We start from the raw sequence: 18,214 nt of genomic DNA, 5'->3' as shown, positions 1-18,214 counted from the left end.
TGGAAAAAGGCTGCAATGAAACAAAGAGTGAAAAATTTAAAGGGGTCTGAATACTTTCCGTACCCACTGTATAAGGAGAATAGAATTGGTCCAAGCTGAGCCTTTTACCTTTAACTTTAGCTGCTTGGAGGATTTATCGTCAACATTAACAAATTGTGATGGATTGGATAAATATGACTTAAACCAACTTAGCTCGATTCCATCAATGGCAACTAAATGTTCCAGTCTCTTTAACAGAATGGTATGGTCTATGGTGTCGAATGCAGCACTAAGATCTAGTAAAATAAGTAAATAGATAGATAGATATTGTGTGAGCGGAAGGAGGACCCAAACGCAGAGTACCAGGTAGGAAGTTCAAAAGGGTTTATTGGATAGTTCAAACAAAGGGAGCCAAAATGGGAAAAATCTAAGCAACACCGAAAATCTAAACGAGGCAAAACATGGGAAAAGGTCCGGGGGGGAAAAAAAAGGCAAAAACTACACAAAGAATCTCATGGGGGAAAATAGGGGACAATAAACAGGAACACACAGACTGGATAGAGCTGACAGGACGGATGAATTTTATTTCTTATTGTTATAATTGTATCATTAAAAAAGCTCGTAAAGTTGTCACTACTCAGAGCTAAAGGAACAGATGGCTCAATAGAGTTGTGACTGTCAGCCTGGCTACGGTGCTGAAAAAAAACCTTGTGTGAACCTTATTTTCTTCTATTAGTGATGAGTAATGGTCTGATCTGGAATTCTGAGGGCCTTCCTATACATTTTCAGATTTGACTTTAGTATTAGGGTAGTAAGAATTCAAAAGTTATTAGAGATTGGTCTGATGATAGGATTCTGTGGAAATACTATTAAATCTTCAATTTCAATGCCATTTGTCAGCACAAGGTTGAGGGTGTGGTTAAAACAGTGAGTGGCCTTATGCACACTGACTAAAACCATTTGAATCTAGCAGTGAGTTGAAAGCAATACTAAGGCCATCGTTGTCAACATTCACATGGATATTAAAATCACCTGATAAAAACTCTGAGAATTCAGATAAAAATTCAGAATATGGTCTTGGAGCACAGTAAATATCAACAAATATAATTGGCTGTAATGTTTTCCATGATGGATGTTGAAGATTAAGAACAAGTTTTTCAAACGAGTTATAATTTAGTCTAGGTTTAGGATTAAGTAACAAGCTTGAATCAAAGATGGCAGAAACCCCCCTCCGGCCTGAGCCTCTTGGAATTTGAGTATTGTTATGACTGGGAGGAGTGGCTTCATTTAGACTACTATATTCTTCATGGCCCAGCCCTGTTTCAGTAAGACAGAATAGATCTATCTGATTATCTGATATCAGATCGTTTACTTGTTCTGCTTTAGAAGACAGAGATCTAATATTTAATAGTCCACATCTAATTTTCCTGTTCTGTTTTATCATTGCAGTGGTAGTTTTAATTTAGGTTGTTAAGTATATCCCCTCTTTTGTTCACCTTTGATTTAACCGATTTGAGTCAGGGGACATACACAGTGGTTTTAGACTATGAGTGGGTGACTGACCCAGTGGAAGCACAGAGGAGTGCATTGCACTGCACCTCGGATTAATAATATCAGACTTGGGTTGTCGTGGTTTATGGCTAATAATAGACTCAGTCAGATTTGTTTATATGAGAGTGGCTCCTTCCAAAGTGGGATGAATGCCGTCTCTCCTAATTAGACCAGACTTTCCCCGGAACGCACTCCAGTTGTCAGCGTAGGCAACATCACTAGCTGGGCATCACACAGACAACCAGGGAAGGAAGGATGACATGCGCCTGTACATGTCATCGCTGATCAGGTTTGGCAGAGGTCCAGAGAAAACTACTGAGTCCAACATTGTCTTTACATATGCACAAAGTGACTCAACATTACTTTTAGTGATCTCCAATTTGCGTAATCGGGTATCATTACCACCTAGATAAAATATGATCTTACTGTATTTCGATTGGATTCTATATCGGCCGCTCTGGCCCCAGGGACACACATGAACACGGCTGCAGGAGCGGCCAACTTCAAGTTCCGCAGTATAGAGGCAAATGAGCGCAAGAAAGCCAAGTATGCAGAGTTGGTGGAGCAGGGTGGGAAGAAGGGCTGTAAAGCACGCAGTGAGCCAGGGGAGGTCAGTTGCCGGGGCTTTGCTGGACAATCGTTGCCCGAACACTCAAACTCCTTGAAATTAAAAGGACCACTGTGCAGACAAGCCATAAATATTATCTCTGAGGCTGACGAAAAAGCCTCACAATAGCATTGGATCCGGAGGGGGATCCATGGAGTAGGACGCCACTTGGACACAGGCCAGGGACTGGTCACCCCCAGCCGGGTTGCTCGGGTGTTTTGTTGATAAAAGACCGGAAACACATGTTGACCTCGGGTTTATCACTGATGATGTATCTAACATCATCAGCCGGTGTATTTTAGAACAAACAAATTAACATTTCAGTGGATAATTCATACCAAATAACATATCTGAGCATATTCAAACTATGACTAAATTATTTGTATTGTACTGTAGTTATAATTGTTCATTATTAGTCTTTGAATACGTTTAATAAACTTTATGTGTTCGCTGAATATTTGGTTCAGTTTTTCTGAGTTACTTCAAGTCATGTATTCAGACTACACAATGTTTGTGTCTATTAATATTATCGTTGTGTCAGATTAAACAATTATAGAGACATATGTTCTTACCGGAAATCGACCGAGAGACATAACAGACTACACGTTGGCCCCCCGGCTATATGAGGGACCGTATTCCAGGAAGAATAATTTGAACACACATTGCCGTCCAAAGCATTCTGTTTAATATTTTTTGTATTGAAAAGCCTAATAAAAGAAATAAGTAATGACCCTTCCTCATTTTCACAGTTCCAACTAGCCACACTATCAGTCTTTACCATGTACAGATTTGCAAAAAATGCAAGTATTTCTGTTTGGATGTCATGAGGCATGACAGACACAGCGTCAGTTGACAAAAAATTTAAATAACCTCTGCTTTCTGTTGGCTTCCATAGTAAGTTGCTGAGTAAGGGGGCTCTCTGAGTGGGAGGGGGCACTCATTCTTTACGTTGGTCGTGTATAAAAAGAAAGGGTTAAACCAGGTAGAAATGCAGTTTAGGAGCAACAGCACATCTACAGCCAACATGACCAACACCAACATGAACATGAGGGGAAAGGTACTTTAAAATCTTTTTGTAATTAGCATAAATTACTGTTTACAAAATAGGATAACTAAATTTACCTGGCTGCTTTTTCTAACCATTACATTACATTCACTATTTTCAGATCATCTTCTACGAGGAGAGGAACTTCCAGGGTCGCCACTATGAGTGCATGAGCGACTGCTCTGACATGTCCTCCTACGTGAACAGGTGCCACTCCTGCAGGGTGGAGAGCGGCTGCTTCATGGTCTATGACCGCCCCAACTACATGGGAAACCAGTACTTCATGAAGAGGGGAGAGTACGCTGACTACATGAGCATGATGGGAATGAGGGACAGCATCAGGTCTTGCTGTATGATCCCCATGGTAGGCATAAAACAGCATCCATCGTGGTGATTCTACTACGGGTGACAACCCCCACAAAACTTGATATTAAGACAATAATTTGTTTTTTTCTCCAAAAAACAGCACAGAGGACAATTCAGGATGAAGATCTATGAGAGGGAGAACTTTGGTGGTCAGCATTACGAGCTGATGGACGACTGCGACAACATCATGGACCGTTACCGTATGAGCGACTGCCAGTCCTGCCACGTGATGGACGGCCACTGGATGATGTACGAGCAGCCCCACTACAGAGGCAGGATGATGTACATGAGGCCCGGAGAGTACAGGAGCTTCAGGGACATGGGCATGAGCGGCATGAGGTGGATGAGCATGAGGCGTATCATGGACTCCAGCTACTAAATTTTTAATGAGCGTAACAAATGCTATTAAATAAATAATGTATGCATGTTAACTCTTGTCAATCTTATTGTTTAACTGTCGTTATGAAATATTATGCGGTATTCAACATATGAGTAATGAAATTAAATATATTGGACTGTAGCCAGTGTGTGTTTATGACAGCCAGGACAGCCCAGCTTGTATTATGAAAAAAACACTTTTTCTGTGATTTGGGGTTTTATTTGTTGTATTTGGGTGATGAAGAGGAAATGCCTTTAAAGTGGGTCTTTCAACAAGACAATGACCCAAAACATAAACAAGATTGATGTTATGGAGTGGCCAGCCCAATCTCAATCCCATAGAACACTTGTGGGGTGACAAAAAATGCTGTTTCTGAGGCAAAACCCAGTAATGCAAAGGAATTGTGGATTGTAGTTTATTGGTTCTGGACTGGAATACCTGTTCACAGGTGCCAGAAGTTGGTCAACTCCATGAAACACAGATGTGAAGCAGTTCTCAGAATTATTGGTAATGCAACAAAATATTAGTGCAGTGATTCAAAGTAAAGCAAACCCTTGCAACATTTTTTTCAGTTTATACACTAAATGTTTGAGTTGTAAAGCGTGGCAAACCCCCAGCCAGACAATGGTAAAGCGTACTGATGTTTCCAGAAGCTTTTATTTATGTTCAGCTGTCAGCTTTAGTTTGAGCGGAAATCTGCTTCATCCTTCCGTACACCTTTTCTCCGTGAAACACCGTAGAGCTACAGGACAGATAAATAACATTAAATTAGCTCTTACAAACATAAATGTTACCACAAAATCCAATTGAACAATCAAAAACAAACTACCTTGTTCCCGTTCCAGCTAGGTGCTTAATTATTCTCCTTTAGAGCTGTGTATGGTTACCGAACGACATGTGTTTTTCCCTCCTTATTTCCGTGTGTGCATCACACAAACTAGTCCCCCCTTTGTATACAAGGTCACAGTTCTGCTAGGAGGTGCAAAAATAAAGGACTCATAGTTTCATAAAATAGGAAAACTGATTAAATACAGCACTGAAGTGGTTACCTTATTAATACACCTTTTTTAGAGTCAGTTACATAAAGAAAATTGCACATACTGCTACTTTTTGAACAGCCTAATATTCCTTTTTCTTAACTTTCTGTAAAGGTATAACACAAACTTGATACATTTTCATTTGGAATTGAACTTGAAGTGTTTCCAGTGCACTGAATTATGGAATTAAAAGCTGCTCTAAGAATTTTGAACATTATTCACTTTTTTAAACACCCTGCTATAATTCTGAACAAAACTGTTTGTATATAAATATACATATTATGTATAATATATATTTACGCACAGACAGACAGCTGTAATGGTCACTGGGGTCAGGTAGGCCTGGCGACTTGGCTGCTATCAGTTGGCTGCCACTATCCATCAGCTAGCTATCAGCTATGTACAATGCCTAGCCTATACACGGTGGCAGGCAAATCCAGTTAGAAGTCTTCAGGTTTTCAGAAGATTAGTGAGTGAAAGTGTGGGAAAAAGAAGAGACCCCACACATAGATTGGATGATTTACAAAAGGATTATGAATGCAAAATATTGTTATCCAAAGTGGAGGGATAGCCCATAATAAGGAATTTAGGAATAATCCTAAAAAGCAATGCTGCTCTGCCATATGTATGCATATCCCAGATTTCATGCTCTACAAAATCAGTTCAAAACAGACAGTATTAATGCTGGGTAATTCTAAAATTAATTGAAAAACAGTTATTAAAAAATGTATCTGAAACTTATTTTTTCTGTTTAGACACATCATCCACCCACCCTCCCAGCACTTGACACATTTATCTTTGAGTCATTCAGAGTTTGCAAGATAAGACTATATCTAAGCGTACACCTGTGTGTTTGATTCAATCAACAGACAGGACCAACATTAGACTTGCAGTAGTCATAGGCTAAAACAGCAGGGCTAGTGCAGGAGTTCACATCAAGGTGCCAACACAAACATGCCACTGTTGATACTGCCATCATACATTTGATTGATTGATCATACAAACACTGTAGCAAGTGTCAAATAAATCTATAGACCATCAAACAGTAAATGTAGACAGTTTGCTGGTAGCTGTTATTTTCTTTTCTTTGTAGCTCAAAGCCCTGTTCTTCACTCTTCTTTCTGCTCCAAGCCTACACATTTTTTAATTGAGTCTTGAGTCTGGAGAATTGACTCTAGGAGGCTGGCAAGTTCAGGATGGGTGCTGAGGAGGCTATTGAAAACCCCCAGCCTCCTTAAAGTCATCTCCAAATTGTTGGTGGCCAGATTGTGTCAATGTTCCTTGTGAATTTCTCCTCCAACGATTGGATGCACGCAAATTAAGTTGCCGGCCAGCGTATACTTTTTGGCCGCCAGGACAGGGTGCTCTTTGGTTGCATCGTACCTGTGGTCCTGATGTGTTGGACCCAAAAGCAGGACTTCACACTGAGAACATGCCCTCACTGTTTCGTCCTGCTGAAGGATCCAGACTACCCAGACAGCAACATAAAAGTGTCCCTCCTACTGGATACAATCACCAACAGTCTACAAAGTAAGAGAAATGGAATGTTACATTGCGTTTGATAATGTGTACTTGTGCCCAGATTCAACCCCAAAAAGGGGGATAAAGTAAGCTGTCTATGATTTTGATTGAGAGAGATTTCCAATGCAACAGTTCACAGGAAGTAGGGAAATACATGTACATGTGTTTTTGTTTGTCTATTGTACTCTGTTGCATTACCTCAATTGAATCTTGATTCAATTTTGAGGTGTACAAACACTTCATACTAGCATCTGTGCACCTTTTGTGGACCAGTAATATGCTCTTATTGCATAGGCACATTCAGTTCTGGCACGGTGGTGTCCGCCCAGATCTTGAGGGACATCTCATGTATGTCTGTGCTTCACTGTTTGTTTATTTCATTTGCTGAAGCTTGGTTGTTCACTTAGAGTTTTGTTATTGACTGACCTGAACTGCCAGCCTGCCACCAAACTTACGCAGTCGACAAGGAAGTTCTCCTTTTCCTGGCTTCCTGGACCAGGGTTTTGAATCCTTGACAGACCTAATAAAGGAGTAATGAATATGTCAATTCATGGTGAGCCCAGAGACTGGGAGACGGCAAGCAGGGTAGTTGCAGATAGGAAGGTAGGTAATAGTTAGTAAGTAGGTTGTAGTTAGTAGGTCAAAGTTAGTTGGTCAGTATTATATTAGAATCTTCAAATTCTGCTACTAGTCCTTTTAAAGATGAATAATGCACATTAATGTACCTGCAGAAAAATTTTTGCTAAATAACTGTGTTGCCAAACTAACACGCGTTTTTAAAATGCAGGAAAATATATGTGGGTATCAGTGAGCTTCGGGGCCATGCAAACAGTGTGGAGCTTGTCAAGCTCATTAAAGTTTAAGATATGGTGCCAAAGAACATCTTTGCCTTGGATCTAAGGATGTAAGTACATATGAGCTGCATGGCTTTTCTATACAAAGAGGGATACCGTTGTTGTTAACACTTTTTTTTTTGATAATAAGTTAAATTTTTTTAGACTGATAGCAAAAAAATATATTTGAGAGTTTAAAAAAGTATTTTGAGAAAGATTTATTTTGCTATTGGTATGAAAACGTTTTTCTTAAATATTTTTTTTCTCTCATAAAATGTTTTTGCTATCAGTGTGATAACTTTTTCTCTCAAACTTTTATTTCTCTCAGATCTTTTTTTTCTCTTGCATGTCATAAAGAAACGATTCTAGCTCCACATCGTAGCTGCTAGCGCGGCGCACCCTCATACTCTGCTTCTGACTGGTTAGTAGTCCTTACCTAGCTACTGCACATTTGCGACTCCCAATAAAAATGGAATAGAAGTTAGATACCTTACTCTGTAGCTAAAACAGCTTTGTTGGGAGATGCACATGCGCAGTAGCTAGGTGAGGTAGCTGTTTCTACCACTTCAGTCAGTAAGGCAGGATTAGCTGAAAGACTTCTTCTGAAAGAGGGTGCACTTCCAACATTGCATGGAATACCAGCAGAACAGGGACATGTAATAAGTTCTTTTGTAGATTCAGGTGGACTTGTGTGTGTTGTAGCAGTGTTTTTCCATTGAGAACAATGGGGCTAACCGCTACCATGCTAGCGCTAGTGGTTAGCCCCCTCATTTCAGCCAATGACTTGGAAAGCCCTGCAGATTTTGAACAGCTCACCAGGAGACTGAAGGCAGGATACATTTATTAACCCATACCTCACTCATAACAGCATGGATGTTTGTATGCATGTGAAAGCACCAGAGACACGAAATAACACCCCAAATCCCAGAAAACGTTTTTTTTTTTCATGATACGGGTACTTTAAGTCCATTTTACATACTAAACAAATGGAAAGAAGGCTTCTTGTTTGGAATAATTTAAATCGTTTATAACTTAAACCTATAGTATTAAAATATTGAATTTAATAAAAATTAAAGGAACTTCTTTTCCTATGTCAAAGATGCTTCGAGTATGTTTTTTCAAAAAAAAAAAATTAAAAGCCACTAGGTCTTATTCTTTAACTGCCAGTGACAAAAACAACACAGTTCAACATTTAGTTCCATCTGGGTTTTGGTCCATTATGTTTTCATTAAAACAATTGCATCGTGTAGCCTATATCGTCAATAATATCAGAATACACAAACAAAATGTTAAAACGGAAATTAACATTGCTTATATCCGTCTATATAACAGTCTTATATCCTGTAGCCAGCGGGGGGCGCTATGACCAAAAGTCAATTTTGGTTTATACATGACCTTATGCCTGGACCCTTGTCAACCATGAGAAATTCCGGAAATTTGACATTGTACACTGGAGTGAACTTCTTCGTTCATTGATAAATGTTCAATATGGCCGCCACGCACACACCGTTTCCTCTTTACCATGTTTACAGTTCTATGCTCATATCGGTCAACGGCACAAAAAACATGGAATTAGCCATGAGCCTGCTCAGAATCAGAAATAATAGCCAAGCACTGTAAGTGTAAAAATTCCACATCAAAATTCATTCAAGCTTTGTCTATTTGTTCGTGTGTTTTAATGCCTCTAGGTTTGCAAATACACTGCTTCATTAACGGTCATAATAACCGGGGCAGAAAAGGATTTATGATATGGCACTACAGGGAATATGACTAAGGTATTAGTTTACTCTTTTTGGATGTCATGAGGCATCACAGATGCATCGTCAGTTGTTATCAACTACTGTACGTAGCACTGTAGTCCCAGAATTCCTTTTACAAAACCTTTGCATTCTGTTGGCTTCCATAGTAAGTTGCTGAGTAAGGGGGCTCTCTGAGGGAAGGGGGCACTCATTCTTTATGTTTAGTCCTGTATAAAAGGAAAGGGTTAAACAAGGTAGGAAGGCAGTTCAGCTAGAGCACAACTACAGCCAACATGACCAACAGCGGCATGAACATGAGGGGAAAGGTACTTTTAAAAATATTTTTGTAATAAGCTGAAATGAACAATTGCTAAATGAAATCATCATATCAACCTTGCACTTTTATCCCTCTAACCATTACGATTTACTTTTCCAGATCATCTTCTACGAGGAGAGGAACTTCCAGGGTCGCCACTATGAATGCATGAGCGACTGCTCTGACATGACCTCCTACCTGAGCAGGTGCCACTCCTGCAGGGTGGAGAGCGGCTGCTTCATGGTCTACGACCGCCCCAACTACATGGGAAACCAGTACTTCATGAGGAGGGGCGAGTACGCTGACTACATGAGCATGATGGGAATGAGAGACAGCATCAGGTCTTGCCGTATGATCCCTATGGTAGGTATAACCTGGCATCTGTGATACTGTTGTTCTACTACATGTGACCACCAGCAGTAAACTTCATATTAAGCCATTCATTTGTTTTTCTCTCCAAAAAACAGTACAGAGGTCAGTTCAGGATGAAGATCTATGAGAGGGAGAACTTCGTTGGTCAGCATTACGAGATGATGGACGACTGTGACAACATCATGGACCGTTACCGTATGAACGACTGCCAGTCCTGCCACGTGATGGACGGCCACTGGCTGATGTATGAGCAGCCCCACTACAGAGGCAGGATGATGTACATGAGGCCCGGAGAGTACAGGAGCTTCAGGGACATGGGCATGAGTGGCATGAGGTGGATGAGCATGAGACGTATCACTGATTCCTGCTACTAAATGTTAACTTAATGTGTCAAATACCATTAAATAAATAATGTCTGCACTATTTCAACTTCTGTCAAGCTTATTGTCCAACTGTCTGTATAAAATATTATGCAGTATTATACAAAAATATATGAGTTACGGTAAGTATATTTGATTATTTTAGGCAGCAAGCAGCTGTTACCAAGAACATTTTTATCCTAAATAATTTTAAAACTGAATGACAGTTGAACCCAATAGCCAAAGGCTTGCTGAGATCTTGCTTGATCTCAAAAGAAGGATTAATGTTTAGTTATTCAACAATTAGCAAACATTACATATAGGCTATGTATAATTAAAAATTAAACAATTAAATTAAATTAAGACAATTACATTTTCAAAGCAAGGTAAAAATGTATTTGTTCTATAGCAAGCACATTCCTAATTAAAGCTAGAAGCAGCATTGTACGGTCCCTTGCTCCTCTACGCGCGTTGTGGTTACTGGCGGACGCTGCTCCTTGCAGTTATGCGGCACTCAGATACAAAAAATCGTCACCAATGACAAAGGAACTCCGTGCTAAGTTCAATGACACCTCACACAAGATGTTTCATGTAAATCTGCTGATGTTTGTAGTACAAAGCTTATTTCCTGTAGCCAGCAGGGTGCACTATGGCCAAAAGTCAATTTGTCTTATTTTTTGGATTGTATACATGAGCTAAGGCCTGGACCCTTGTCAATTGTGAGAAATTCCGGAAATTGGACAATGTACACTGACTTGAACTTCTTTGTTCATTGCTAAGTGCTCAAAATGGCCGACACGCCCACACCATTTGACAAAACCTTTTTCTTTCATTACTTTTCATCTTTACATTGTTGAGATGGTACAGATTAAATTTGAAGTCCATCAAATGAAATCCCTAGGAGGAGTTATAGCACCTTGACTTTTAGGCCTACTTCCTGTTGCCACTAGGGGGCGCTATCACTTTGAGCCAATATTGGCCTGTAGATGACCTGAGGGTTGGACACTTGATCCTGAAAAGTTTTGAGCCAATTAGACAGTGTAAACTCAAGTTACACCCACTTCCTCTTTCGATGGTGAGACGCACAGAATGGCCGCCCCACCACTGCCCTGGCCTATGACCATGTTTATCTTTTAATACATTTTCATTTGTGACGTCTTAAGATGGCAGAGACCAAATTTGAAGTTGTTTCAAATCTCTAGGAGGAGTTCATTAAAGTACGAAATGTGGAAATGGCCAAAATCAAAACAATTTCAAACTTTCAAATCCAAATGGCGGACTTCCTGTTGGGTTTAGGGTATGGCTTCAACAACGTTTTTTGTACGTCTTGACATGCTACATATTTGTAACAAGTTTTGTTAGTCTAAATTAAACGTACTGCAGGTGCACATTTTTTTAAATATTGTAGGGGGTGCTAAGGAACCATATTTGTGCGCCTATTCCCGAAACACTTAAAATACATACATTTTCACCCAAATTGATGCAACCACCTTTTTTGGTGAGTTTTGGAGAATGTCAAGTCATTCAAAAAGGATATTCATTTGCCAGAAGAAGGGAAAGAAAAGGAAGAATTCTGTCAGTTTTAATAGGGCCTTTGCAGCTGTCTGTGCTTGGGGCCTTTATTTATCAACCTACTTGCAGATGTTGCTGATGAATGCACTCCTTTAGGGTGCCCTGGTGGCTCACTTGGTTGAGTGAGCCCCCCAAGTACCAAGGCTTATCAGTCCTTACCGCAGTGGATGTGGTACTATTCCAATTTTTGTTGCAAGTCGTCCCGCCTTTTCTCTTTGCCCTTTCCCGTCTACAGCTGTCCTGTCAACTAAAGGCAAAAAAGCCCCCCAAAAATATAAATGCATGTCACTTCTTTATTTCAAAAGTGATGGTTGAAGTATTTACAAGTTTTAATACCAGATTGACCATGCGTTCATCATAAAAAACATGGAAGGCACTTCAGACTTTAAAAAAACATCTGATTAGAGGTACCATTGCTTTCAACCCCTGATGTAGATAACATAGCCACTTAAGCTAGCTAATGATAACTAATGTTTGTTGTTAATGCAACCTAGTAAGATTTAAGACCTTTAAAAATGAATTCATTTGAAATACATAAATGATAAAAAGCTAAACACATGCATTATGGGGTAGCTAATATCTCCAATAATATTAGACTCAGACAACACAAACTAAAATTGACATTGTTAGATGATTTTCAATACCAAATCACGCGTGAAAGAATAATACATTTGTACCGTGTTGATGTGTCATGTAGTCCCAAGAACAATCATAGCTTGCCATCTTTCCCGACCTGCGTGGTGTCATCGGAGCCGTGCTAGGAACTAACATTAAAAAACAACAATGTAAAAAAAAAAACTGGTGTGCGAAGCGTTTAGTTTGATACTGGCTAATTTGTGTTTTAAATAATAAATCTTCATAATAAAAGAAAGACAAAATGACCATTCATCACCGTGTTTACAGTTGTGTTCTCCTATTGGCCAACGTCACAAAACAAGTGGAACTTTTCATATTTGGCGAGAAAAGGCAAAAAGCATTTCTCTTTTTGTTGGGACGTCATAGTACTCAGTCCTTGAAAAACATTTACATAACCCATTCTGTTGGCTTCCATAGTGAGTTGCTGAGTAAGGGGGATCTCTGAGGGGGAGGGGCACTCATTCTAAACGTTTGGTTGTGTTTGGTTGTGTATAAAAGGAAAGGGTTAAACCAGGTAGGAAGGCCGTTCAGGAGCAACAGCACATCTACAGCCGACATGACCAACACCAACATGAACATGAGGGGAAAGGTACTTTAAAAATCTTTTTGTAATTAGCAGAAATTACTGTTTACTAAATAGGATCACTACATTCACCTTGCTGCTTATTTCTAACCATTACAATTCACTATTTTCAGATCATCTTCTACGAGGAGAGGAACTTCCAGGGTCGCCACTATGAGTGCATGAGCGACTGCGCTGACATGTCCTCCTACCTGAGCAGGTGCCACTCCTGCAGGGTGGAGAGCGGCTGCTTCATGGTCTACGACCGCACCAACTACATGGGAAACCAGTACTTCATGAAGAGGGGAGAGTACGCTGACTACATGAGCATGATGGGAATGAGGGACTGCGTCAGGTCTTTCCGTATGATCCCCATGGTAGGAATAACATGGCATCGGTGATACTATTGTTCTACTACATGTGACAACCAGCTAAAAACTTGACATTAAGAAAAAAAATTGTTTTTCTCTCCAAAAAACAGCACAGAGGTCAGTACAGGATGAGGATCTACGAGAGGGAGAACTTTGGTGGTCAGATGTATGAGCTGATGGACGACTGTGACAACATGATGGACCGTTACCGTATGAACGACTGCCAGTCCTGCCACGTGATGGACGGCCACTGGATGATGTACGAGCAGCCCCACTACAGAGGCAGGATGATGTACATGAGGCCCGGAGAGTACAGGAGCTTCAGGGACATGGGCATGAGTGGCATGAGGTGGATGAGCATGAGGCGTATCACTGATTCCTACTACTAAATGTTCACTAATTTTGTCAAACAGCATTTAATAAATAAAGTCTGTACTATTTCAACTTCTGTCGAGCTCATTGTCCAACTGTTAGTATGAAAAATGATGCAGTTGAATACAAAAATGTATTTGAGTTATAAAATTAAGTAGATTTGCTTTTTTTTAGGCAGCAAGCAGCTGTTAGCAAGAACATTTTTCTTCTAAAATGTTGCAAATTTGAATCACTGTTAAACCCAACAGACAAAGGCTTTCTATTGAACTTGAAAGAAGGATTAATATGCAGGTACATAACAATTAGTAAACACTACATATAGGAAATGTAAGATCAAAAATAGAACAATGAGACCACATTAATAATTACATTTTCAAAGCAAGGTACAAATGTAGTTTTTCCACATTAAGCATATTCCGAATTAATAACCCGCTTGCAGATGTTGCTGATTACTGCAAGTCACTCTTATTGGGTGCCCTGGTGGCTCACCTGGTTGAGTGTGCCCCCCATGTACCAAGGCTGCAGCAGCCGTGGTACGATTCGACCCATGGTCCATTGCTACAAGTTGTCCCCCCTCTCCCTTCCCCCTTTCCTGTCTACAGCTGTCCTATCAACTAAAAGGAAAAAGTCCCAAAATGACAAAAATTCAAGTCACGTCTTTATTTCAAAAGTTGTGGTTGAAGTATTTACAAATTTTGAAACATAAGTGACCATGTGTACATCGCGCAAGACATGGCAGGAACTTCAGACTTAAAAAAACATCTGATTAGAGGTACCATTGCAATCAACCCCTGATGTAGATAACATAGCCACTTAAGATAGCTAATGGTAACTAATGTTTGTTGTTAATGCAACCTAGTAAGATTTAAGACCTCAAAATGACGGTAGTTCTGCATCTTCTTGCTAGCCAGTTCACTTACATTCTGGCTTAACGTTAGAAGAATTCAGCAATTATAGTTTGGTTTTGTTCTGCCTGCAACGATGAAGCATTGTGAATTCGCTAAACGTTAGCTCTGATTCTTCTGATCGGCTCCTTCTCTGTACAAAAGTTGCCTGAAGCTCATGTGGGTGTCAAAGTGTTCAAGAGCTATTTGCCAGACTAAACTGATGGAAAGTACAAGGCTTCTTGTTTGGAATAACGAATATTGATGGCCAAAACATATAAAGATAAAAGAGTTAAAATATCCAGGAGACGGGCACCCAGATAGCTTAGTTGGTAGAGCGGGTGCCCATGTATAGAGGTTTACTCCTCGACGCAGCCGGCCTGGGTTCGAATCCGGCCTGCGGCCCTTTGCTGCATGTCACTCCCCCTCTCTCTCCCCTTTCATATCCTCAACTGTCCTATCAAATAAAGGCCTAAAATGCCCCAAAAAATAATCTTTAAAAAAAATATATATATCCAGGAGACTCTTCTGTTTCCTTCATTAAGGAACATTGACGATATTTTAAACCAAAGAAACTCTAAAACCATCAGTTCTTGGAAACTACATGCAATGGGGGTGTTACATACATGAAAATACAGTTCAACATTTACTACGGACTGCGGTTATGATCCATTATGTTTTAGTGATAACAGTTAAAACAAGGAGATTTCAAATATTACATTTATTTTAATTTATTCAAAATAAATAAATGATAAAGGCTTAACAGTACATTATGGGGTAGGTTATATATCCAATAATTCCAGAATCATACAACACAAACTTAAATTAACATTGTTGGATGATTTTCAAGACCAAATCACGCATCCCAGCATATTCATACCAATAATATTAAATTATTTGAGATTAATCTTTATCACTTATTGTATTTTATTAGTCTTTGAATATGTTTGATTAATTGTTTGTTTGCGGAATATTTCCATTTTCTCATCTACTGTAACTGTTATTGTAAGACTACACAATGTTGTTGTTATTAAAATGTTTACTGTGTCAGATCTGGCGATGAGAGAATAATACATTTTTGCCGTGTTGATATGTCATGTTGGCCCACGACCAATCACAGCGTGCTGTCTTTCCCAACCTGCGTAGTGTCATCAGAGTTGTGCTAGGGACTAACTTTCAACAACAAGAATGTAAAGAAGAACTGGTGTGCAAAGCTGTGTGTTTGATACTGGCTAATTTGTGTTTTAAATAGCCTAACGTCACGAAGCACGTGGAATGCTTCGTATTTGGCAAAAAAAAGGCAAAAGACACTTCTCTTTTTGTTGGGACGTCATAGTACTCAGTCCTTTAAAAAAATTTAAATAACCCATTCTGTTGGCTTCCATAGTAAGTTGCTGAGTAAGGGGGCTCTCTGAGGGGGAGGGGCACTCTTTCTTCACTGGTTGTGTATAAAAGGAAAGGGTTAAACCAGGTAGAAAGGCAGTTCAGGAGCAACAGCACATCCACATCCAACATGGCCGACATGAACATGAGGGGCAAGGTACTTTTAAAATCTTTTTGTAATTAGCAGAAATTTCTGTTTAACAAATAGGATCACTAAATTCACCTTGCTGCTTATTTCTAACCATTACAATTCACTATTTTCAGATCATCTTTTACGAGGAGAGGAACTTCCAGGGTCGCCACTATGAGTGCATGAGCGACTGCTCTGACATGTCCTCCTACCTGAGCAGGTGCCACTCCTGCAGAGTGGAGAGCGGCTGTTTCATGGTCTACGACCGCCCCAACTACATGGGAAACCAGTACTTCATGAGGAGGGGAGAGTATGCTGACTACATGAGCATGATGGGAATGAGGGAGTACATCAGGTCTTGCCGTATGATCCCCATGGTAGGTATAACATGGCATCCGTGATACCACAGTTCTACTACAGGTGAAAACCAGCTAAAAATTAGATACTAAGATATTTATTTGTTTTTGCTCTCTCCAAAAAACAGCACAGAGGACAGTTCAGGATGAAGATCTATGAGAGGGAGAACTTCGTTGGTCAGCATTACGAGATGATGGACGACTGCGACAACATCATGGACCGTTACCGTATGAACGACTGCCAGTCCTGCCACGTGATGGACGGCCACTGGATGATGTACGAGCAGCCCCACTACAGAGGCAGGATGATGTACATGAGGCCCGGAGAGTACAGGAGCTTCAGGGACATGGGCATGAGTGGCATGAGGTGGATGAGCATGAGGCGTATCACTGATTCCTGCTACTAAATGTTCACTGATTGTGTCAAACAGCATTTAATAAATAATGTCTGCACTATTTCAACTTCTGTCAAACTTATTTTCCTACTGTCAGTATAAATTAATATGCAGTTTTATACAAAATATATTTGAGTTACAAAATTAAGTACATTTGATATGTTTAGGCAGCAAGCAGCTGTTAGCAAGAACATTTTTCTCCTAAAATGTTGCAAATCTGAATCACTGTTAAACACAACAGACAAAGGCTTTCCATTGATCTTTAAAAAAGGATTAATATGCAGGTATATAACAATTAGTAAACACTACATATAGGCAATGTATGATCAATAATTGAACAAGGAAACCAAATTAATACTATTACATTTTCAAAGCAAGGTAAAAATGCATTTGTTCATAGTAAGCACATTCCTAATTAATAACCTGTTTGCAGATGTTGCTAATTACTGCAAGTGACTGTTGTTGGGTGTCCCCCATGTACCAAGGCTGCAGCAGCTGTGGTACAATTGGTGCAAGTTGCCCCCCCCTCTCTTCCCCCTTCCCTGTCTACAGCTGTCCTATCAACTAAAGGAAAAAAGTCCCAAAATAACAAAAATGCAAGTTCTTCTTTCTTTCAGAAGTGGAGGTTTAAGTATTGACAAGTTTTGAAACATAAGTGACCATGTGTACATTGTACAAAACATGAAAGGAACTTACAAAAACATCTGATTACAGGTACCATTGCAGTCAACCCCTGATTTAGCTTACAAAGCCACTTAAGCTGGCTAATGATAACTAATGTTTTTTGTTAATGCAACCTAGTAAGATTTAAGACCTCAAAATGACGGTAGTTCTGCATCTTTTTGCTAGTCAGGTCACTTAAATTCTGGTTATGTGTTAGATGAATTCAGCAATTATAGTTCTGCTTTGTTCTACTTGCAACAATGAAGCATTGTGAATTCGCTAAACGTTAGCTTGGATTCTGCTGATCGGCTCCTTGTCTGTACAAAAGTTGCCTGAAGCTCATGTGAGTGTCAAAGTGTTCAAGAGCTATTTGCCAGACTAAACTGATGGAAAGTACAAGGCTTCTTGTTTGGAATAACGAATATTGATGGCCAAAACATATAAAGATAAAAGAGTTAAAATATCCAGGAGACTCTTCTGTTTCCTTCATTAAGGAACATTGACGAAATTTTAAACCAAAGAAACTCTAAAACCATCAGTTCTTGGAAACTACATGCAATTGGGGGTGTTACATACATGAAATTACAGTTCAACATTTACTACGGACTGCGGTTATGATCCATTATGTTTTAGTTTTTTTTTTTTTTTTTTATTTAACCTTTATTTAACCAGGAAAATCCCATTGAGATTACTAATCTGGGCGGTTACTAAATACGGGGCGGCTGTGGCTCAGTGGTAGAGTGGTTGCCTGCCAATCGGAAGGTTGGTGGTTTGATCCCCGCCCCT

At 39.7% G+C, this 18,214-nt stretch overlaps 4 protein-coding genes across 6 annotated transcripts in view; all 4 read left to right on the top strand.

The window, feature by feature from the left end:
* The window catches only part of LOC117953130 (gamma-crystallin M3-like), a 26,058-nt gene extending 25,240 nt beyond the window's left edge, over nucleotides 1-818 (top strand). For all 3 annotated transcript variants that reach the window (XM_034885952.1, XM_034885949.1, XM_034885951.1), the window contains exon 5: nucleotides 806-818. In XM_034885952.1, the coding sequence (XP_034741843.1) occupies nucleotides 806-812 (7 nt within the window). In that variant the 3' untranslated portion in view covers nucleotides 813-818. The remainder of the gene's footprint in view (nucleotides 1-805) is intronic.
* A 2,293-nt stretch (nucleotides 819-3,111) lies between these two features.
* Nucleotides 3,112-3,942, top strand: LOC117953123 (gamma-crystallin M3-like). Its single transcript, XM_034885920.1, has 3 exons — nucleotides 3,112-3,194; nucleotides 3,304-3,546; nucleotides 3,649-3,942. Exons 1-3 carry the CDS (start codon nucleotides 3,126-3,128, stop codon nucleotides 3,925-3,927), a joined length of 591 nt encoding a protein of 196 aa, XP_034741811.1. The 5' UTR covers nucleotides 3,112-3,125; the 3' UTR covers nucleotides 3,928-3,942.
* Nucleotides 3,943-9,332: 5,390 nt separating this feature from the next.
* On the top strand, nucleotides 9,333-14,314 carry LOC117953186 (beta/gamma crystallin domain-containing protein 1-like). Its single transcript, XM_034886003.1, has 7 exons — nucleotides 9,333-9,383; nucleotides 9,494-9,736; nucleotides 9,841-10,114; nucleotides 12,765-12,901; nucleotides 13,009-13,251; nucleotides 13,356-13,636; nucleotides 14,301-14,314. The coding sequence occupies exons 1-6, from the start codon at nucleotides 9,351-9,353 to the stop codon at nucleotides 13,632-13,634; spliced, it is 1,209 nt and encodes a 402-aa protein (XP_034741894.1). The 5' UTR covers nucleotides 9,333-9,350; the 3' UTR covers nucleotides 13,635-13,636; nucleotides 14,301-14,314.
* A 959-nt stretch (nucleotides 14,315-15,273) lies between these two features.
* LOC117953185 (gamma-crystallin M3-like) lies at nucleotides 15,274-16,829 on the top strand. Its single transcript, XM_034886002.1, has 4 exons — nucleotides 15,274-15,278; nucleotides 15,957-16,041; nucleotides 16,149-16,391; nucleotides 16,499-16,829. Exons 1-4 carry the CDS (start codon nucleotides 15,274-15,276, stop codon nucleotides 16,775-16,777), a joined length of 612 nt encoding a protein of 203 aa, XP_034741893.1. The 3' UTR covers nucleotides 16,778-16,829.
* The last annotated feature ends 1,385 nt before the right edge of the window (nucleotides 16,830-18,214 follow it).

This window comes from Etheostoma cragini, chromosome 11 (assembly GCF_013103735.1).
Source record: "Etheostoma cragini isolate CJK2018 chromosome 11, CSU_Ecrag_1.0, whole genome shotgun sequence".
NCBI classification, from domain to species: domain Eukaryota; kingdom Metazoa; phylum Chordata; class Actinopteri; order Perciformes; family Percidae; genus Etheostoma; species Etheostoma cragini.
Note: the sequence above shows the minus strand (reverse complement) of the source record. Positions and strands in the feature narration are given on the sequence as shown.

What these genes read in the sequence shown, in the direction of transcription:
- LOC117953186 (XM_034886003.1), top strand. Translation starts at nt 9,351, where the DNA reads ATGACCAACAGCGGCATGAACATGAGGGGAAAG. An exon ending in ACGTATCACTGATTCCTGCT is followed by an intron (nt 10,115 to 12,764) that starts ACTAAATGTTAA and finishes TCTGAGGGGGAG; the next exon opens with GGGCACTCATTCTAAACGTT. An exon ending in ACATGAACATGAGGGGAAAG is followed by an intron (nt 12,902 to 13,008) that starts GTACTTTAAAAA and finishes CACTATTTTCAG; the next exon opens with ATCATCTTCTACGAGGAGAG.
- LOC117953185 (XM_034886002.1), top strand. An exon ending in ACATGAACATGAGGGGCAAG is followed by an intron (nt 16,042 to 16,148) that starts GTACTTTTAAAA and finishes CACTATTTTCAG; the next exon opens with ATCATCTTTTACGAGGAGAG. An exon ending in CTTGCCGTATGATCCCCATG is followed by an intron (nt 16,392 to 16,498) that starts GTAGGTATAACA and finishes TCCAAAAAACAG; the next exon opens with CACAGAGGACAGTTCAGGAT.
- LOC117953123 (XM_034885920.1), top strand. Translation starts at nt 3,126, where the DNA reads ATGCAGTTTAGGAGCAACAGCACATCTACAGCCAACATGACCAACACC. An exon ending in ACATGAACATGAGGGGAAAG is followed by an intron (nt 3,195 to 3,303) that starts GTACTTTAAAAT and finishes CACTATTTTCAG; the next exon opens with ATCATCTTCTACGAGGAGAG. An exon ending in CTTGCTGTATGATCCCCATG is followed by an intron (nt 3,547 to 3,648) that starts GTAGGCATAAAA and finishes TCCAAAAAACAG; the next exon opens with CACAGAGGACAATTCAGGAT.